This window comes from Pristis pectinata, chromosome 7 (assembly GCF_009764475.1).
Source record: "Pristis pectinata isolate sPriPec2 chromosome 7, sPriPec2.1.pri, whole genome shotgun sequence".
NCBI classification, from domain to species: Eukaryota; Metazoa; Chordata; class Chondrichthyes; order Rhinopristiformes; family Pristidae; genus Pristis; species Pristis pectinata.
In genome coordinates this window covers 39,432,090-39,451,499 of record NC_067411.1, presented here as the reverse complement: position 1 = coordinate 39,451,499, position 19,410 = coordinate 39,432,090, and the positions used below count along the sequence as shown (strand labels likewise).

At 45.3% G+C, this 19,410-nt stretch overlaps 2 protein-coding genes across 4 annotated transcripts in view; both read right to left on the bottom strand.

Annotated features, from left to right (window-relative positions):
- Positions 1–19,410, bottom strand: part of fam189a2 (family with sequence similarity 189 member A2) — a 69,793-nt gene that overhangs the window by 23,625 nt on the left and 26,758 nt on the right. For 2 of the 3 annotated variants that reach the window (XM_052019486.1, XM_052019487.1), the window contains 3 exons: positions 18,346–18,456; positions 3,354–3,488; positions 92–199 (listed from right to left, as the gene is read on the bottom strand). In XM_052019486.1, coding sequence (XP_051875446.1) covers positions 92–199; positions 3,354–3,488; positions 18,346–18,456 — 354 coding nt within the window. The remainder of the gene's footprint in view (positions 1–91; positions 200–3,353; positions 3,489–18,345; positions 18,457–19,410) is intronic. The other variant, XM_052019488.1, reaches the window with a different exon arrangement.
- LOC127572344 (beta-crystallin B1-like) lies at positions 5,842–6,624 on the bottom strand. The gene has a single exon (XM_052019489.1). The coding sequence runs from the start codon at positions 6,594–6,596 to the stop codon at positions 5,952–5,954; it is 645 nt and encodes a 214-aa protein (XP_051875449.1). The 5' UTR covers positions 6,597–6,624; the 3' UTR covers positions 5,842–5,951.

Genomic DNA, 19,410 nt, shown 5'->3' with positions numbered 1-19,410 from the left:
CCACTGACTTGGCACAACTTGACAAACATGTCAAAAGATTTGGAGGAGTGGCCTTTGCTGAAAATGGACGTAGTGGTTTTGTTAAGCTCACCGCCTGAGGTCGCCTGCCTGCGAATATCTGGAGATACTGCAAGGCCGCAGCCACAACACACACGGTGGTGGTCAATGCATTGAGCACACAAATGGCAAAGAGGAGGTCCTGGAAAAGAAAAGGGAACAAATTAATGGGAGCCTGATCAGAACACCACAGATGCTGGAAAGCCAAAATAAAATTACTGAGAACAACCAGCAGGTCATCTATGGAGAGAGAAACAGGTAACATTTCAGATTATGATTTGGTGCAAGCTCATCACTCTGAAACGTTAATTCTGTTTTTCTCTCCATGGATGCTGCCTGACCTACCGAGCGTTTCTAACATTTTTAAACCAGTGAGGCTATGTTTGCCATCCTGTACCAGCACAGCAACCAAGAGCTAACACTACATCAAAGAGTCATGCAAAATCATGGCACTGAGGATGACCACTTGGTCCACCATATCAACATCAGCCAAGAAGAATCTGCTCAGCCTCTTGTCCACAGCTCAGTAGATGAAAGCAAATCCAAGTACTTTGTAAAAGTGGGCAAGGTTCCTGCCTCCATCAAATTTTCAGGCAGTTATCTCCAGACCCCTAGCAACCTTTGGGTGAAAATGTTTCTCCTCAACTCCCCTCCAAATCTTCCAGCGCCTTAAGTTATTAAATGATCTGCTGAGTCCTTCCTATCCACTTCACCCAGGCCTCCCAGTTTTTAACACCCCATTTAGTCCTTCCTGGCCTAAATATCCAGTTGCCGCTTCCTGTGTGGCCTTGAGAAGGAGGTATGTCCTTGAGTTCAGGAGAAACATCTTTTCCCAGAGAGTGGCTGATAGGAACGTGTAATCATAAAACTCATGGTACCCCACAACACAAGAAGTGGTCATTGAACCTACTATGTTCACGATGGGCAAATAAATAACCTATTTGGCCTATTTAGAACAGCACAGGAACAGGCCCTTTGACCCACAATGTCTGTGCCGAACATGATGCCAAATTAAACTAAATCTCTTCTGCCTGCACTTGATCCATACCCCTCTATTCCCTGCATATCCGCGTGTCTATCTAACAGCCTCTTAAATGCAACTATCATATCTGCTTCCATCACTACCCCTGGCAGCCCATTCCTAGCACCCACCACTCTCTGTGTTAAAAACTTGCCCCACAGATCTCCTTTAAACTGTCTCCCTCTCACATTAAATGCGTGTCCTCTGGTAGTTGACATTTCTGCTCTGGGAAAAAAAGATTACGTCTACTCTATCTATGCCTCTCATAATTTTATAAACTTCTATCCGGTCTCCCCTCAGCTTCCAGTGCTCCAGAGAAAACAACTCGAGTTTGTCCAACCTCTCCTTATAGTTCATACCCTCTAATCCAGGCAGCTTCCTAGTACATTCCAACTCTCAATCCATAGCACTGCAGGTCATGACTCATCCAGTGCTGACAGTTTCTGCCTCCACTATCCTTTCAGGCAGGGAGTTCCAGACCTGTCGATTCTTTGGACAATAACTTCTTTGGACAATAACTTCTTCCTCAACTCCCTCTAATCCATTCACCAGTTACCTTAAATTTTTTGTCTCCTTGTTATTGACTTCCCTACTATGGGACATAGGTCCCTCCTATTTACTCTGTCTAGGATTCAGCATTTTATACACTTCACCAGGACCTAACTACCATGAATCATGCAGTCATATTTACAGCACAGAAACGGTCCCTTCGAGTCCATGCTAACCATCAACCATTCATTTACGCTAATCCCATGTTTTATTCTCCCCACATTCTCATCAACTCCCCCCTCCCACCCGGATTCTATCACTCACCTACACACTAGGGGACAATTTACAGTGATCATTAACCTGCCAACCTGCACGTCATTGGGATGTGGAAGGAAAGCGGAGTGTGCTGAAGAGTCCCGGGCAGTCACAGGTTGAATGTGCAAACTCCACACAGACAGCGCAAGGTCAGGATTGAACCTTGGTCTCTTGCACCGTGAGACAGCGCCTCTACCAGCTGCACCACTGGACTGTCCTATATGAGAGTTGTTAAAATGAATAGCAGGTTTGCATTTAAACAGATGGGAAAAAAGATACCTCACAAGTACAAACCCAAAGATCGACATCAAACTACTTAGGAAGAAATTAGGCAGAGTGACGACAAGTTTGATCAAAATTGTAAGGTTTCAATAAACATCTTAAATCAGAAAAGAGATGTGGAGAAATGGAGAGGTCCAGGGAGGGAATTCTAAAGCTCAAAAGTTCAGAGGGCACAATCACCAACAGTGGAATAATTAAATTCTGAGATGAGTGAAAAGCCAGATTTGGATGAATGCACAGACTTGAGAGAGGTGTCAGGCTGGAGGAGTTCATAGAGATAAGGAAGGGTATTGGAGGGAATTTGAAAACAAGAAAATGAGCTTTAAAATCCAAGCCTTACTCAACAAGGGACCAATACAATTTGAAAAGCACAGGGCAATGGGTGAATGGGAATTCGGACAGGAGAGTTTTAGTGCTCTGTGCCCAGGTAGAGGGACATCGAATATTGGACCCTAATTTTCTTTTTGGAGAACAAGGAATCCTCTGCTTTAAGTAGCCATGGAATGAAAGGGCTACATTTGGCTTCATGAGCTGGTTGCTTCCCAATGTGTAGAGAAAAGCCTTTGTGTTAAGACAACAACCTACATCCCATTTAGAAGCACAGAAGCACAAGGCTATTTGGCCCCTCGAGCCTTTCCTGCCATTCAGTTAGATCAGAGCTGAACCAAGCTTAAATCCCCTCTGCCTGCCTTGGTCCCATAACTTAATACCTTTGCCTGATGAAAAAAAACTCTATCCTTCATGGGGCTAACAACCTTGCCAGCCTCAACCTCAAAAGCTATTTAGAGGAAGGTGTGCCAGATTTCCACTCCACTTTGGGTTAAGAAATGCTTGCCTACTTCATTTCTGAATGTCCTGGCTCTAATTTTGTTATGTCCCTTCACTCAGTCAGCAGATGACGTAGTTTCTCTCTTCGTCTAGCTACTCAAGTCCTTTACTCATCTGAGAGAGATTTCTGGGATCACAGTTCCTCTACGGATGTACTGTTCTATCTTTGCCACAAGGGAAGAGTCAATCCCATCCCAATGCCATCCTGGCTGAAGTGTCTGCATCAGGTGTTTTGCTTTTCCTTTTCTGGATCCAATTGCTCTTGAAGGTTTGGGCTTGTTAATTGGTCGAGCTGGAGCTCGGTGAAGGATTTTCCAACCACTTGCCGCTGTTTCATAAGTGGATTATGAGCAAACTATACCTTAAGCACAAGACGAACCGTGTCACAGGTCACAGAGAGAACTGGGTACAATATCAATATTTCCTTTTTATTGCTGCATTTTGTTGCCTGGCTATCTTCACAGCAGAAGCAACTACTACCCTCGACAATCTTGACCTACAAGAAGAAACAGAAAAATACATTAGATAAGGGTTCTAGCTTAGTTGAACACCAAGCAGCAACAAATAATGAGAGCATCAGACAGTAAGAATTTAGGTTCATAGCTAAATATTTGACATACCCAACTCTGATCAGTTATTACCTTATTGCATTAACATTTCTTGATGTTAAGCCTTCAGAGGTGATGTAAAGGATTCAAAGGGTCCTATATTTTGAAGAACAAGGGAGTTTCCCCTGATGGGTAGCATTCTTGTCACTGTATTACAAGAATCTCAGCTCAAGTCACACATCCAAAACTTGAGCTCAAAGATTCTGACCGACAGTCCAATGCAGTACTGTGGGAGGGTCACACTGCTGGAGGTGGTACACTTTGGATGAAATGTTAAATCAAGGCCCTATCTGCTCTCATGGACGTCTATAAATGATTTCCAGACACGAGTATGAATGATTCTCCAAGATGTCTTGGCTCATAATTATCAGAAAAGTTGTGATAAACTGATGGGTTTTAGGGAAAGGGCATGAGTTACTGTCTTTTCGATAAATCATTCTCAAATGTGGTTGATGTTTGCCAGGTCTGTACTTTTAAATCATCCATATCAATGTCTTCGGAATAGAAAGACACAGGTCACCTGCTCCAGTCTGTCCTACTCTCAGAGTGTAAAGATGGCTCATTTTTGTTTGCAAGCTTAATTCTGATGGGCAAACTCAAACTGTGAACCAATGTCTTACAAGTGTGGCTGTGGTGCTTCATATCACAATCTGTGGCTCAGTGGGTCACACTTTTACCAGCGAGTCAGAAGGCAGTGGGTTCATCTCCCTACACAAATTTGAGTCCCAAACTCTAGGTTGACTCTTCCAGTGCAGTCCTGAGGGAGTGCTACAATATTGGAGCTGCTGTTTTTTGGATACCATGTTAAAGTGAGACACAGTCTGCCCTCAGGTTGATGTAAAAGATCCCTAATTTGAAGAACAGGATAATTATTTGGTGTCTTTTCATACTCTCAGCCCTCAAAACATTAATAGAAGAGCTGATCTAGCCATTATCTCATCAGCATTATGGGATCTTCCTGTGTACAGATAGGTGCTGCATTTTCTAAGTTACAACAGCAATCAAATATTAAAGATATTTCATTGGTTCTAAAGCACTTTGGGTCATCCTGAGGTTGTCAAAGCCACCATGGAAATGACAAGCTTCATCATAGAACATAGTCATAGAATGCCATTTGGCCCATCAAATTCATGCCAGCAAAATAACTACAGAAGCTAATCCCAATTCCTAGCACTTGATGCACTGAGGGGTTCCACCTGCACAACCCCTAGTTCCAGATCCCCCAGAACCTCTGAGTGACAAGACAAAGTTCTCCTCAACTCCCCTCTGATAGTTCTGTTGTCTCAAATGCACACCTTCTCTGCTGAGTGAAGCACGTCTTTCTCATCCAGTCTTTTGTGAACTATTACTCCATACACAGGAGTACTCAGTTCTAAATGAGCTTTAAATTGAGTTGTCATCTTGTGCAAAGCTCTGAACTAGTGGGAATAGTGGGCCTAGTGTGCTTTTCATAAAGTGGTATGTCTGCCCACTGCCCTACCACAATATTACCAATATTTAAATAATGCAAAAGCACAAACATCCAGAACTGTGACTGAAAGAAAACAAGTCAAGAACAGCTCTCTGTAGCACCTTCTATGTAGGAAAATGCCCCAAGGCACTTTCACAAGGGCATTACCAAACAGAAGCTGACACCAAGCTACATAGGAGATGGGATCGGTGATCAAAACTTTGGTCAAGGAGGGAGGCATTTAATGAGCATTGTGAAGGAGGAGAATGTCAGAGGAAAGAAAGAGGTTTAGGGAAGGGATTCCAGAAGACAGGGCCTTGGCAGATAGATTAAACTTGGGCTTGATAAGGAGAAACACAGAGATTTCAGAGAGTTGCAGGACCAGAAGAGGTGACTGAGATAGAGAGGGTTGGGATTAGGCAAGAGGTTGAAAACAAGAGTAAGATATTTTAAATTGAGGCCTTGGTTTACCAGGAGCTGGTGCAGGTCAGTGAGCAAACGGTAAATAGGGCTGGGCTGTACAGAGCAAGAAGGTGGGCAGCGCGACGGGTGCGGGATACGCAGAGACACACAGGGGCACAGCTGGTGCAGGTCAGTGAACCAAGGATGAATAGGGCTGGACAGTACAGAGCAAGAATGTGGACAGGGCAGGGGCGTGGGATTTTAGACTACTTCGAGTTTCCAGAGAACAGAGAGAAGTTGGTTGGCCCAAAGTGCATTGGAACAGTAACACATGAAAGTCACAAAGGCTTGTCTAGCAAAATAGAGGAACCTTCTTTAGTGCGTTTAAAGTGAATTTATTTTTTGATTACAAAGGCGGTTTCAACAATGGAGCAACCCCTGCCACTGAACAGCCTCTCACGCTTTAACTCTCCGGTGAGGTCGCTCCCGTTGCAGGCTTCTAGTTGAAGCAGCCGGTCCTGTGCCACTGTCCATCGCGGATGCGGCGGATGGACTGAATCTGTGGCTGCCGGCCACCCCACTGGTTCCAGTGCCTGAAGTCGTTCCTCTCCAGCAAGTACTGGTAGCCGCGGTAGCCCGGGTACTGGTAGCCCACCCAGGTGCCGCAGCTGACGGAGGCACTGCCCACGCGGTCCGTGAAGCCGTAGGTGAAGAGGCTGGGCAGGTCGTTGTCCACGATCTCCATCTTGCGCCCCTTGAACTCGGCCATCTCGTACAGGCAGATCTTGTGCTGCTCCGAGTCCATGGAGACGGGTCTGAAGGACATGATGAAGTAGTTCTGGCGGCTGTTGGACCAGGAATCCCAGCGCGGGTACTCCCCCTTCTCCAGGACGAACATCTCCCCGCAGAAGTTGGACAGCTCGTAGGCCACCCAGGGCCCGCACTCGACGCGCATTGACCCCACCCGCTCAAACCCGGCGTCGCACAGGTTCATGCACTCGCCGCCAAACTCCCGGCACCGGCCTTGAAAGTTCTCCCGCTCGTAGACGAACAGCTTGTAGGAGCCCATCCCCGCCTCCAGTTTCTTGAGCGGGGGGCTCTTCCTCTCAGACACCGGGGTGGTCCGACTCGCCGTCTCCGACATGTCTGCTCCAGGAGGTTGCAGGTGGTGATCGGTAGTCGCTTGGCCACCCCTTTTATACAGGGCTTTCAGCCCAGTGGGGATTACTAGGGCAGAGGAGGAGTGCAGACTCGACAGATCTGAGACAATGAAAACCCCAGCTGTCAGGAGAGTGTACACATGATGGGGAAGGGCTAAAAGAAAGTGGGAGAACGAGTGTGTCAGCAGAACGTGGTTTTGTTCTAATTCAATGCACCAGGCAGAATTCTGGGAGCACCAGTTAAAATCACTTGGGAGTCCCAACTTTCCACAGTAAGCACAGGACCTGTCACTACTTCCAGACAAGCTGGCACTTGCTTACAGTGTCATATGCACTAGTACGTGTATGCACAGGTGCAATGAAATACTTACTTGCAGCAGCATCACAGGCACATAGCATTAGAGACAACATTCACAAGAAAAACAAATTATACAAGAAATAACAGAAATAGAACACAAAATAGTCCAGCATAGTGCAAAGTGGTCATAGTGTTGTTCTGAGATAGGGTTAGAGTTGTGCAGGTTGGTTGAAGGGAAGTAGCTGTTCTTGAACCTGGTGGTGTGGGATTTCTGGCTTCTGTACCTTCTGCCCGATGGTAGCTGCAAGAAGATAGCATGGCCCAGATGGCAGGGGTCTTTGATGATAGATGCTGCCTTCTTGAGGCAGCACCTTATTGGATACTCTCAATGGTGGGGAGGGATGTGCCTGTGATATATTGGGCAGAGTCCACTACCACTCAAACTGCCGTACCAGGCCACGGTATGACCAGTCATGATACTTTTGACAGTACATCTGTAGAAGTTTAAGAGTGTCAGTGACATGCCAAACCTTCTTAACCTTCTAAGAAAGCAAAGATGCTAGTGTGCCTTCCTTGTGATTGCATCTATGTGCTGGGCCTAGGACAGGCCATTCAATATGTTAACGCCAGGAATTTAAAGTAATTAAGGAATTAAAGAAATTAAGGAATTCTGCACACAACTTCAGCATGCGCCTTTCTGAAGTGGGCTCACTGCTGAAACGTAGCAGCTAAACAGTTTGTCTTGGTCCAGCCACATTGACACTATGGTCAAGAAAGCACACCAATGTATCTACTTCCTCAGAAGGCTAAGGAAATTCAGCATGTCCCCAATTACTCTCACCAATTTTTACAAATGCACCACAGAAGGCATCCTATCGGGATGCATCACAGCTTGGTATGGCAACTGCTCTGTCCAAGACCACAAGAAGTTGCAGAGAGTTGTGATCGCAGCCTAGTCCATCATGCAAACCAGCCTCCCTTCCACTGAGTCTACACTTCCCACCACCTCAGGAAAGCAGCCAACATAATCAAGGATTCCTCCCACCCTGGTCATACTCTCTTCTCCCTCCTCCAATCAGGCAGAAGATACAAAAGCTTGAGAACATGTACCACCAGGCTCAAGGACAGATTCTATCCCGTTGAACAGAGCTCGCATATGCTAAAGGTGAATTCTTGATCACCCAACCTACCTCACTGTCGCCCTTGCATTTTATTTGTCTATCTGCACTTCCTCTGTAACTACACCACTATATTCTGCTTTTTCTTCTTATTACCTCAATGTACTTATTTATGGCACAATCTGCCTGGATGGCATGCAAACAAATGCTTTTTGCTGCATCTCAGTACATGTGACAATAATAAACAAATCCAATCCAATCATTTGTACACAGAAAGCTCTCACAAACGCCAATGTGACAAGGAACAGATTGCCTATTCAATTAAGATCGTCCATGTGATCTGGTGTTCAGTGCATAAAAGGGCAGAAGGAACGGATGGAGTAGTAAACTTCAAAAGGATTTGGATAAATGCTTGAAGTAAAAATAATTTGCATGACTACAGAGCAAGAGCAAGGAGGGATGCTTTCAAGGAGCCAACATCAGCAGGATGGGTTGAAAAGCTTCACTGTGCTACATCTTTATATGAATTAATTTCTGGCATTTGCTTGCTCCTAGTTACTTAATAACATTCAGTGATTGGATTACAAATCACTAATCCAATATTATGGAGGTTACAGTACATCAATTAGATGAATTACTCTGGATACCAGGTTCAAGTGAGCTGGGATTATTGGCATTGAAAACCGCCACTATAAATTACGCCTCACTGTTCCTTATATAAACCCAGTCCAATCTGATGAAAACACCAGTCCCTGTCCAGCTGCAACTGTCCCCATGAAATGTTTAGAAAATCTCTTAGTAAACGCTATTACAGCTCCAGCGATCGGGGTTCGATTCCCATCACTGTCTGTAAGGAGTTTGTGCGTTCTCCCGTGTCTGCGTGGGTTTCCTCCGGGTGCTCCGGTTTCCTCCCACATTCTAAAGACGTATGGGTAGGTTAATTTGGGGGTTTAAAATGGGCGGCGCGGACTCGTTGGGCCTGTTACCACGCTGTAAATAAAATAAAAATTTAAAAAAACTGGCAGTGATTGCCACAGTTAGGTGTCAGCCACAGTTCAATGGGCAGTACGCCTGCCTCTGAGTTCCTGAGATCAGAGCACAAAAATCTAGACTGACACTCTTGTGCAGTACTGAGGGTGTGCTGCATAAACACAGCAGCCAGCTTTTGGATTAGGTGATCGACTGAGGCTTAAGGTGAGCATAAAACATCCTATCTGCCACTTTAATTCTCCGTCCCTCTCCGACCTTTCTGTCTGCGGCCTCCTGCACTGTCACAACACAAGCATGAGGAACAACACCCCATCATCCATCTGTACATGCTGCAGCCTCGAGTTTGATATTGGATTCTCCAATTTTAAGTAACTCAATTTCTCCACTTGCATCAGAACTGGCCACTTCTGCTACAAATCATGCTGGATCAGTTTTTAGTGTAGTCTGACCTGTTGGGCATATACCACGGCCAGCCCTGCTGTAAACAATGCATAACACAGACAAAGGAGTGCAGTTACTGTCTACCTATCCCTATGGATCTATCTGACCCTGCTCATCCTATCACAGGCATTCCCTTTGTCCTATCCACTGCTCCCCACACCTTCTCTGCAACTCAATACTAACTTGCTTTTTCCTATCTTTCTCAGCGCTGACAAAGGGTCTTCAACTTGAAACGTTAACTGTTTCTCTCTCCCGACCTGCTGAGCGTTTCCAGCATTTTTGTTTCAGATTTTCCAGCACCTATAGTTTCCTTGATTTTAATAAAAGTCCCTTGGCATTTCCCTCCCCCCCCCCCCCCCCCCCCCAAAGGGCAGGGCTCTCGCCGATTCACTGCCTGATATTTATTCCTTGATCAACAACATTAAAAGGGATAATCACGTTGTTGTTTGCAAGATCTTGGGAATATGGTGACACATTTCCTAAAAGCCTTTTGACAAGGTTCTGCATGTTAGGCTGGTCCGGAAGGTGAGATCACTCAGGATCCAGGGTGAACTAGCCAATTGGATACAAAATTTGCTTGGTGAAAGGAATCAGAGGGTGGTAGTGGAGGGTTGTTTCTCAGATTAGAGGCCTGTGACCAGTGGTGTACTGCAGGGATCGGTGTTGGGTCTGTTGTTTCTCATACATATTAATGATTTGGATGAGAATGTAGGTAGCATGATTAGTACATCTGCAGATGACACCGAAATTGGTGGTGTGATGGACACTAAAGAAGGTTGTCGAAGGTTACAACAGGATTTAGATCAACTGGGAAAGTGGGCAAAGGAATGGCAAATGGAACTTACCTCAGATGGGCATTTTGGAAAGTTAAACCAGGACAGAACTTAGTGTAAAAGACATGGCAAGGGGAGTGGCATAGAACAGAGGGATTAGGAGTACAAGTACATAGTTCCCTGAAACTGGTGACACAGATAGACAAGGTGGTGCAGGTGTATGTCATGTTTGCCTTCATCAAACTGGGCATTGAGTACAAGAGTTGGGACATCATGTTACAGCTGTTGAGACCGCAAATGGAATATTGTGTGCAGTTCTGGTCTCCGTATTATAGGAAGGATGTGATTAAGCTAGAGAGGGGGCAGAAAAGATTCACAAAGATGTTGCCGGGACTGGAGGGCTTGAGTTGTAAGGAGGAACTGGATAGTCTGGGACTTCTTCCCCCCTAGAGCGAAGGATGCTGAGGGGTGACCTTACAGAGGTTTACAAAAATCATGAGAGGCATAGATAAGGTGGATGGTCACAGTCTTTTTCCTAGGATAGGGGAGTCTAAAACTACAGGGCATAGGTTTAAGATGAGAAGGAAAAGACTTAAATGGAACTTGAGGGGCAAGTTTTTCCACAGGTGGTGAGTATATGGAATAAGCTGCCTGAGGAAGTGGCAGAGGCAGATTCAATTACACCATTTGAAAGATATTTGACAGGTTCATGGAGAGGAAACATTTGGAGGGATATGGGCCAAGTGCCAGTAAACATGACTAGCTCAGGAAGGCAGCTTGATTGAACATAGACGAGTTGGGTCGAAGGGCTTGTTTCCATGCTGTATGACTCGATAACAGTGACAGCATTTTAAGTGCACAAATGGCACTGTATGTGGCTTCCTCCTCTCAGTCTCTATCTCTCTAGGGATTGGAAATTACTGTCCTGGAAAGTAAAAAAAAGTGCCACACTGTACACAGGTCAGTCGCCAGGAACAATGGGGCAAAATTTTCCACCTGCAGTGTTCCACAAAACAACTCACTCACACCCCACATGTTTCCATCTACTAAATTTAATGGGCAGGAAATCATGTGGTGGGAAGACTGTTCCATGATGCACACATCCTGTGCATAAAATGGGCCACTGGAAGAGAATGGAGAGGAGAGAGGATTACACTGAACCTGATCCTTTAGTTTATCATAAAGTGAAAGATTACACCAGTCTTCCAGCACCAGGCATACCATGATGAGCAGTAGGAGCTTACATTTACAGAAGTGCCCTTAATGTAGAAAATAGGCCCAATGTGCTTCAGACTTTTAACGCAGCACTGAACATGGTCGTTCAGCTCACCGGGCCCAGGCCAGTGCCCTGGAGAGCTTCCTATTCAATCCCACTCTCTGCTCTTTCTCCACAGCCCTGCAGATCCTTCAAATGCTTATCCTATTCCCTTTTAGAACTTTTGCAGGGAGAATCAGACACCAAGCCAAATAAGGACATTTCAAAGGTTTGGTCAAAGAGATTTATTTTAAGCAGTCTCTTAAAGGAAAAGAGAGAAATTAATTCCAAAGCTTAGGGCCAAGTGGCCAAAGGCATTGTCATCGTGGTGGAGTGATTAAAATGGTGATGTCCAAGAGACTAAAATTAGAGGAATGCAGAAATCTCAGTGTTAGAGAACTGGAAGAGGTTAGCAATATGGAGGGAGTATTTACAAGTAAGTTATAAGTTGGCAAGTGGGCTTAAAATATTTTGGGTACCCAATGGTCACCGTGCAGAAGGTGAGCTGAAAAGCCTTTTTCTGTGCCGTGTGAGTCTTCCAGTATCTATACTGATTAATTTCCAAATAACTTTACAACATTGTGTGTTTATTGTGTCATATTCAATCAAGGTTCTCAACGCACACTTCCAGTCAGAAAATGATAAGACATTGCAGCAGGAGTAGGCCATTTGGCCCTTCATGCCTGCTGCACGGTTCATCAAGATCATGGCTGATCTTCCACCCCAGCTCCATTTTCCAACCCTGACTTCATATCCCTCGATGCCCTTAATGCCCCGAGATCTACCGATCCCCACTTTGAATTAACACAAAGATTCAGCTTCCACAGCTGTCCAGATTGGAGTTCTTGAATACACCCAGGCAAAGGACTCCCATTAAACAGCTACCCAGGCTTATCGTTATTTAAATAATGGTGCAAGTCAAATATTCCATGGGTATTATTTTGAAAAGGAGCAAGGAAGTTACGCTGGTATCTTGGACACCGTTTCCCCGTCAATCAGCGTCACTAAAAAATGTGATCTGGTCGATTACCTCATTGTTGCCTGTGGGATCTTGCTGTGCAACATCTCCTACATTAGAACAGTGACAAGGCTTCATTGGTTCGCAGGCACTTTGGGATAACCCAAGGAGGTGAAGGAGGGATAGAAGGGTAAGTTCTTCAGTCGGAACCTCGGCACTGCTCATTCAATGACCTTCTATTTGTGCTCCAGGCTTTACCCCAGTTATATCTAGAGGTGAGAAAATTTCTCTCCTTCAGCTTTTTTGTTGGTGTTGCTGTTGGCGTGTCTGTCGAGCAGGCTGCGAGACTTGGGAGGACAGCTGCTCGCTGGCTGCGGTCTGTGAACATGATACCTCCGTGGTCTGCTGGCGACACAGTCAGGGTATTGGGTTGCACAGGAAGGCTGTCGAAACCCCAGCTGGGCAAGAGAGCCATTCACTGAGGTCCTAGCGTTGCTGGCCATGGTGGCAATATGCACACACACTTTCACTGGGGAGCCTCCAATCCTGTCCTTGGGACCCTAGGGGTCACCATTCCATAAGTATCTCCCACTCTGGTTCATTTCACGCTTTTCTGGAACGTTCAGTTCACAGAACTAATTAATGAAGAACAAGTCGCACTCATTGACCCAAAATAGCTCTGAGCTGAGACTTGATTTTAAACTTTTCCTCGTTCACTAATCACTCTTTGTCCTTGACCCTCCCCATCTCTGTAAACACCTCTGAGATCTTTGCGTTCCTCTATTTCTGGCACCTTTCCCATTGTCCCTTCACCACTGGCAGCCAGTTCCTTCAGCTGCCAAGGTCCTGAACTCTGCCATTCCCTCCCTAATCCTCTCCGCCTCTCTTTTCTCCTTTAAGATGTGGCTTAAAGCCAACCTCTGCCCATAACAGTCAGTGCCAAATTTTGGTTGAACAGTGCTCCTTGGACACAGCTTGGATTTTTTTATGATGTTAAAGTGTTGCTATTGTTAATCAAAGCCTCAGATCTCTTCATGCCCCCTAGGTAGGCTGCATCTCAGTGCTGGTTTGTCTGATAGAGTTAAAAACTGGATATATTTTTAGATTTTGTAGATGTCATAACCCCACCCACTGTAATCTCATTGCTTCATAAATCTAAAAGTGCATGGTCAGAGGGAGTGCTCTGTTGCAGCTCACGGCTCTTACTAATGGAACAGATGACTCATCCAAAGATCTTGTCAATCTCATCTGTTTTTAAAAGGACAGGTGATCTCACAGTCGTGTTTTTCCCAGCAAAGGCTGCACTCACAACAACAACAACAATTTGCATTTGTGTTGTGTCTTTGCTGTAAGGTGGCCCAGGGTAAAATCAGGTACTCTGCTGCAGAGGACGCAGTAGGCTAAAGGAGTAGATTTTAAGGAGCTTGTTAAGGGAGAGAGTGAAGTAGGGGGAACGAGGGGTTCAGAGAAGGATTTTGGGCCTTGGCACCTGAAGACATGGCCACCGATGGTGGATAGATTAATATCTGGGGTGTTTAAGAGGCCAGAGTTACAGGAAGCTAGGCGATAGTAGGACTGCGGGAGACAAAGGTAGGAAGGGCCGACAACTATTCAGGAGTCTGAAAGCAAAGATGAAAATGTTAAAATTCAGGTGTTACTTAACCAGGAGCCAGAGTAGGCCATTAAGCACAGTGCTGATTGGTGAATGGGATTTTGGAGCAACAAACTAAATGCTGGAAGAATTCAGCAGGTCAGGCAGCATCTGTGGAGGGAAATGGACAGTCGACATTTTGGGTCATGACCCTTCACCTGGACTGAAAGAGTAAAGGGGAGATAGCCAATAGTCAATATAAAGAGGTGAGGGGAAAGGGTGGAGCAAGACCTGGCAGGCAATAGGTGGATCCAGGAGAGGAGGGAAGGGTGGAAGTAGCGACAGAGGCTGGGAGGTGATAGGTAGAGGTGACAAAGGGCTGCAGATGATGGAATCTGATAGGGAAGGAAGGTGGAGCATGGAACCAAATAAGGGAGGCGAGGTGGGCAGGCGGAAACAGAGAGGGGGAGGGGACCCAGTGGGAGGAACGTGCAGGTGACGGGCAGATGGAGTGGGTGGAGGTGGTGATGGGGGCTTGGGGTGAGTGTAGGAGTCTCACTGGCTCTCCATTCGACTTTGGAGCACCTAGACAACAGCAGAACATACGTCAGGCTGCCGTTTATCGATTACAGCTCAGTGTTCAACACCATCGTCCCCTCAGTACTAATCAACAAGCTTCAAAACCTGGGCTTCTGAACCTCCCTCTGCAACTGGATCCTCAGCTTCCCTATTGGGAGACCACAGTCAGTGCGGATAGATAGTAACATCTCCTCCTTGCTGACAATCAACACTGGCACGCCTCAAGGATGCGTGCTTAGCCCACTGCTCTACTACACTCATGACTGTGTGGCTAGGCACAGTTCAAACGCCATCTATAAATTTGCCGACGACACCACTGTTGTTGGCAGGATCTCAGATGGCGATGAGGAGGTGTATAGGAGTGAGACAGATCGGCTGGTTGAGTGGTGTTGCAACAACAACCTTGCACTGAATGTCAGCAAGACCAAAGAATTGATTGTGGACTTCAGGAAGGGGAGGTCAGGAGAAACCACACCAGACCTTATTGAGGGGTCAGCAGTGGAAAGGATGAGCAGCTTCAAGTTCCTGGGCATCAACATCGCAGAGGATCTATCTTGGCCCCAAAACATTGAAGCAATCATGAAGAAGGCACACCAGCGGCTCTACTTCATTAGGAGTTTGAGGAGATTTGCTATGTCACCAAAGACTCTTGCAAGTTTCTACAGATGTACGATGGAGAGCATTCTGACTGGTTGTATCACCGCCTGGTATGGAGGCTCCAACACACAGAATCAAAAGAGGCTGCAGAGGGTTGTAGACTCAGCCAGCTCCATCACAGGCACAACCCTCCCCGCCATTGAGGATAACTTCAAGAGGAGGTGCCTCAAGGAGGCGGCATCCATCATTAAGGACCCTCACCATCTGGGACGTGCCCTCTTCACGTTACTACCATCAGGGAGGTGGTACAGGAGCCTGAAGACCCACACTCAACTTTTCAGAAACAGCTTCTTCCCCTGTCATCAGATTTCCGAATGGTCCATGAACACTACCTTGTTATTCCTCTTTTGCACTATTTAGTTTTGTAACTTATAGTAATTTTTGGTTCTTGTACTGTACTGCTGCTGCAAAATAACAAATTTCACAACATATGTCAGTGATAATAAACCTGATTCTGAAGAGGAACTGGGTAGAGGAAAATGACATTAATAGGAACATGCGTCGACAGAGGGGCAGGTGGAGAGGAGATTAAGATGGTAGGACAGACACACCTGTTGCCTCTCTATCACAATATTGCCCATCAGTAGGATCAAATACTGGCCTCCCCTCATTTGTCAGTAATGGTCCCCAGTATGTTTTAAGAAGACATTTGGATAAGTACATAGGAGGGGTTCAGAGGGATATGGGTCAAATGCATGCACATGGGACTAGCTTGGGATTGGCATCATGGTCGGCATGGATGAGTTGGGCTGATGGGCCTTTTTCCATGCTGTATTACTCTATGACTCTATGTGCTGGGAAATGGGGGTGATAGTGGGCATGAGAAACCACATCCCATGCCAAAAAGAATCATGTCTGTAGATCTTCTAATAGTACTTGATGTGTCTGCTTGCTAGGGTGTGTCCCAGTCTATAGAGCCCTTGGTAATAGGCTTGTGTCTGCCCTAAAAGAGGAACCAGGACCCTCATGAGCAAGTGCATGGTGCCCAATGTCTACTTCTGTAGGAGGCCTGAAAACCAGAGTCAAAAATGCGGTTGGTATTTCAATCTGTTGCTGCCCAAATTTGGTCTCACTGGGGCCATTTGACCCCTGTGTAATTTCTAAACCAAACATGCAACTCCAGATCTTTAACTTTAAATCCTCTCCCAACCTTCATCCTAACTAGTAAATAGCACAGTTGCCATGCCTGGTTAGACACATTCCTGGAGGTTTTACCACACAATTCCCGCTTATAATCAGTTTGTTCACATCTGTCCATCTTCATTGCATCCCGTCCCTCCCCCAGTCAAGTGGACAGCAAACACACTTTTCACTTTCTGAACTGCCAATCTTTTATTCCATCTGCAGTATTTTAAAGGTCCAAGGAGAATCAAATTAAAACCCAACATTTTTACAGCTCCTTTGGCTTTCCTCCCATGCTCACAACCCTGAAGATTGGTGTGCAATTTCTGGTGACTCCTCATTAATACAGGAGACTTGGCAGTCTTTCTGCTGGGTGGCTAGGAATGCATTGGACTCTCAAGATAAAACTACATCAACCCACCTGCAGAACAAACAGTGGAGGGATGGTAGGCACACCACACCCTTCAAATTTTTTAATGTAGAATGTGCCTTAAGGAGAAGGCCTGTGGTACAGAAATATTATACATATAAAGTACCAGGCTTTAAGAATGGGGAAATTCTGGTCCATTGCAATTATTCCATGACCTATTACAAACCTTGTCGATAGGATGAGGGAAAGGTTTGTATTTCGACATAATATTTCAATTACCTCTCAAGACATCTCAAAACAATTTTCAGTGAAGTACATATTACCACTGTCATTTAGGACATGCAGCAATACAGCAAGATCCCACAAACACCAATGTGTCACAGAGTCATACAGCATGGAAACAGGCCCTTTGGCCTCATCTATGCCCCTCGTGAATTTACACCTCAGTCTCCTACGGTCCAAGTAATAAAGTCCAAGCCTGCCCAATCTGTCCCTTTAACCCAGTCCCTCATGGTCTGGCAGCATCCTTGTAAATCTTTTCTGCATTCTTTCCACTTAATGGCATCTTTTCTATGGCAGGGTGACCAAAACTGAACACAATATCCCAAATGCAGCCACTTTCAGGGAACCATGTACTTGTACTCCTAGGTCCCTCTGTCCTACAACACTCCCCAGTGCCCTACCATTCACTGTGAAAGTCCTACCCTGGTTTGACTTCCCAAAATGCAACATCCTGCACTTATCTGAATTAAACTCCATTTGCCATTCCTGTCTCAAAATGAGGGGTCAGCCATTCAGTACAGAGATGACAAGATATTTCTTCACCCAGAGGCTAGTAAATCATTGGAATTCTCAGTTGCTGAGTGTATTCAAGACAAAGTGCAATAGATTGTTAGATATTATGGAATGAAGGGAGACAGGATTAGTGCAGGGGTTGAGATGAAAGGTGACAGAGCAAGCATGAGGGACCTACTCCTGCTTCTAATTACATTGTGCTCTTTAGGGAGAAATTATTAATAAGGATGCCCAAAAACAGGGATGAGAGAGACCAAACCACAGATATAAAATAATGTGTTAAAAAAAACCCAAGGGGAAATGTAGAAAATGCCAACTCATTAAGCTGTGATCTGGAAAGTAGGTTCAATAACTTTCACACAGGAATTGAATAAATCTTCGATAAGAAAACATTTTGCTGTGCTGTGGGGAAAGAAAAAGAGGGCTGGGTCTAATTGGAGAGCTCTTTCAAAGAGCTAGTATGAGAACAATGGCCCAAATAGCCTCCTTTTTTTTTGAAGACACAATAACTGTTTGTATATTGTTGTATTTGTAAAGTATCCTAGCTTGGACCTTGGATATTGCTAAGTTCTACTTATGGTACAGTTACTGGATACAGAAGCTTTGAACATGGTCTATTTATATAATCAAATAAAAATACACCACAGCATTATGGCACCAACACTGAACCATGGTGTTAGATTCCTTTACAAACAGAGCCCTTCTTCATTGCTTGCTATTTTTCCCCAAAAGATGCTCTTCACGTTCATAGAAATAATCAGTGAGGAAGATACCCCACACACTCACCAGCTTACAGTCCACAATACCAGACACAAACTGCGCACTCTGGCATGAGAGGACAAATCCAGCCAAGTTCAGCAGGACGCAGACAACAGACAGCAGGATGAACAAGTTGACCTAAGCAAAAGAAGACACCTGTCAGCAGAGGCTCACTTTTCCACAAGCTAAGCATGGTTTAACTGTGGCTGCCACCAGCAAAATCCAAAGCTACTCACAAAAGATGACGGTGAACCCTGACTGGGTTGGGGTCCCATTTCACCTTGGCTCGAAGCCAACTCAGTAAAGGGTCCTTAAAACATTCAGAGGACTCAAAGGGGAAGTAATGTACAGATGTTTTGGCGGTGAGCAGTATTGCACAGATGTTCTGAGGAAAGGACAGTTATACACAGATGTTTATGAGGAGGGTAATGGAAAGCAGATGTTTTTGGGGCAGTACAGCACAGATGCTGTGGGTGCAAATGTACAGATGTACTGGGAAGGGCAGCAGTGCACAGATGTTTGGCACACAGTAACGTACAGATGTTCTGGGGAGAGAGCAGTTGTGCACAGATGTGCTTGGGAGGGCAATGGTGTGCAAATGTTTTGCGTGAGAAGTGCACAGATGTTTGTTGCAGTAATGTACAGATGTTCTGGGCCAAGGGCAGCAGTGTACAGATGTTTCATTGGGTTGGGGCAGGCCAGTGTTGCAGTACAAACCACATCCAAGAGCCACTTGTGTGAACATGTCTTAATTTAACCATCGCTAACCAGATAGCGATATATTTAGCTGTGTAAATGAAGACACAGATGCTAGAATATATCAACAGCTTGGTTTCTGCTTTGACTGTGGCCCGACGACTATAAGCCGATAGTGGCTTCCTTGTTTAAAATGCATGATATTGTGACAAGAGGCATTTGATCACACAATTTGCTTGAAATCCTTTTTAGAGTTCACTAGTCCTGGTGAGTGAACAGTATGGGCCTACATCCAAACGCAACACAATATATTTTTCAATTAGCCACTGCTTTGCAAGTTCAATTCAAATTAAATTATTAAAGCAAATAGGCAATATAAATTCCTGATCAGGGAAG

Coding starts and splice junctions, on each gene's coding strand:
- LOC127572344 (XM_052019489.1), bottom strand. CDS start 6,596: ATGTCGGAGACGGCGAGTCGGACCACCCCGGTGTCTGAGAGGAAGAGC.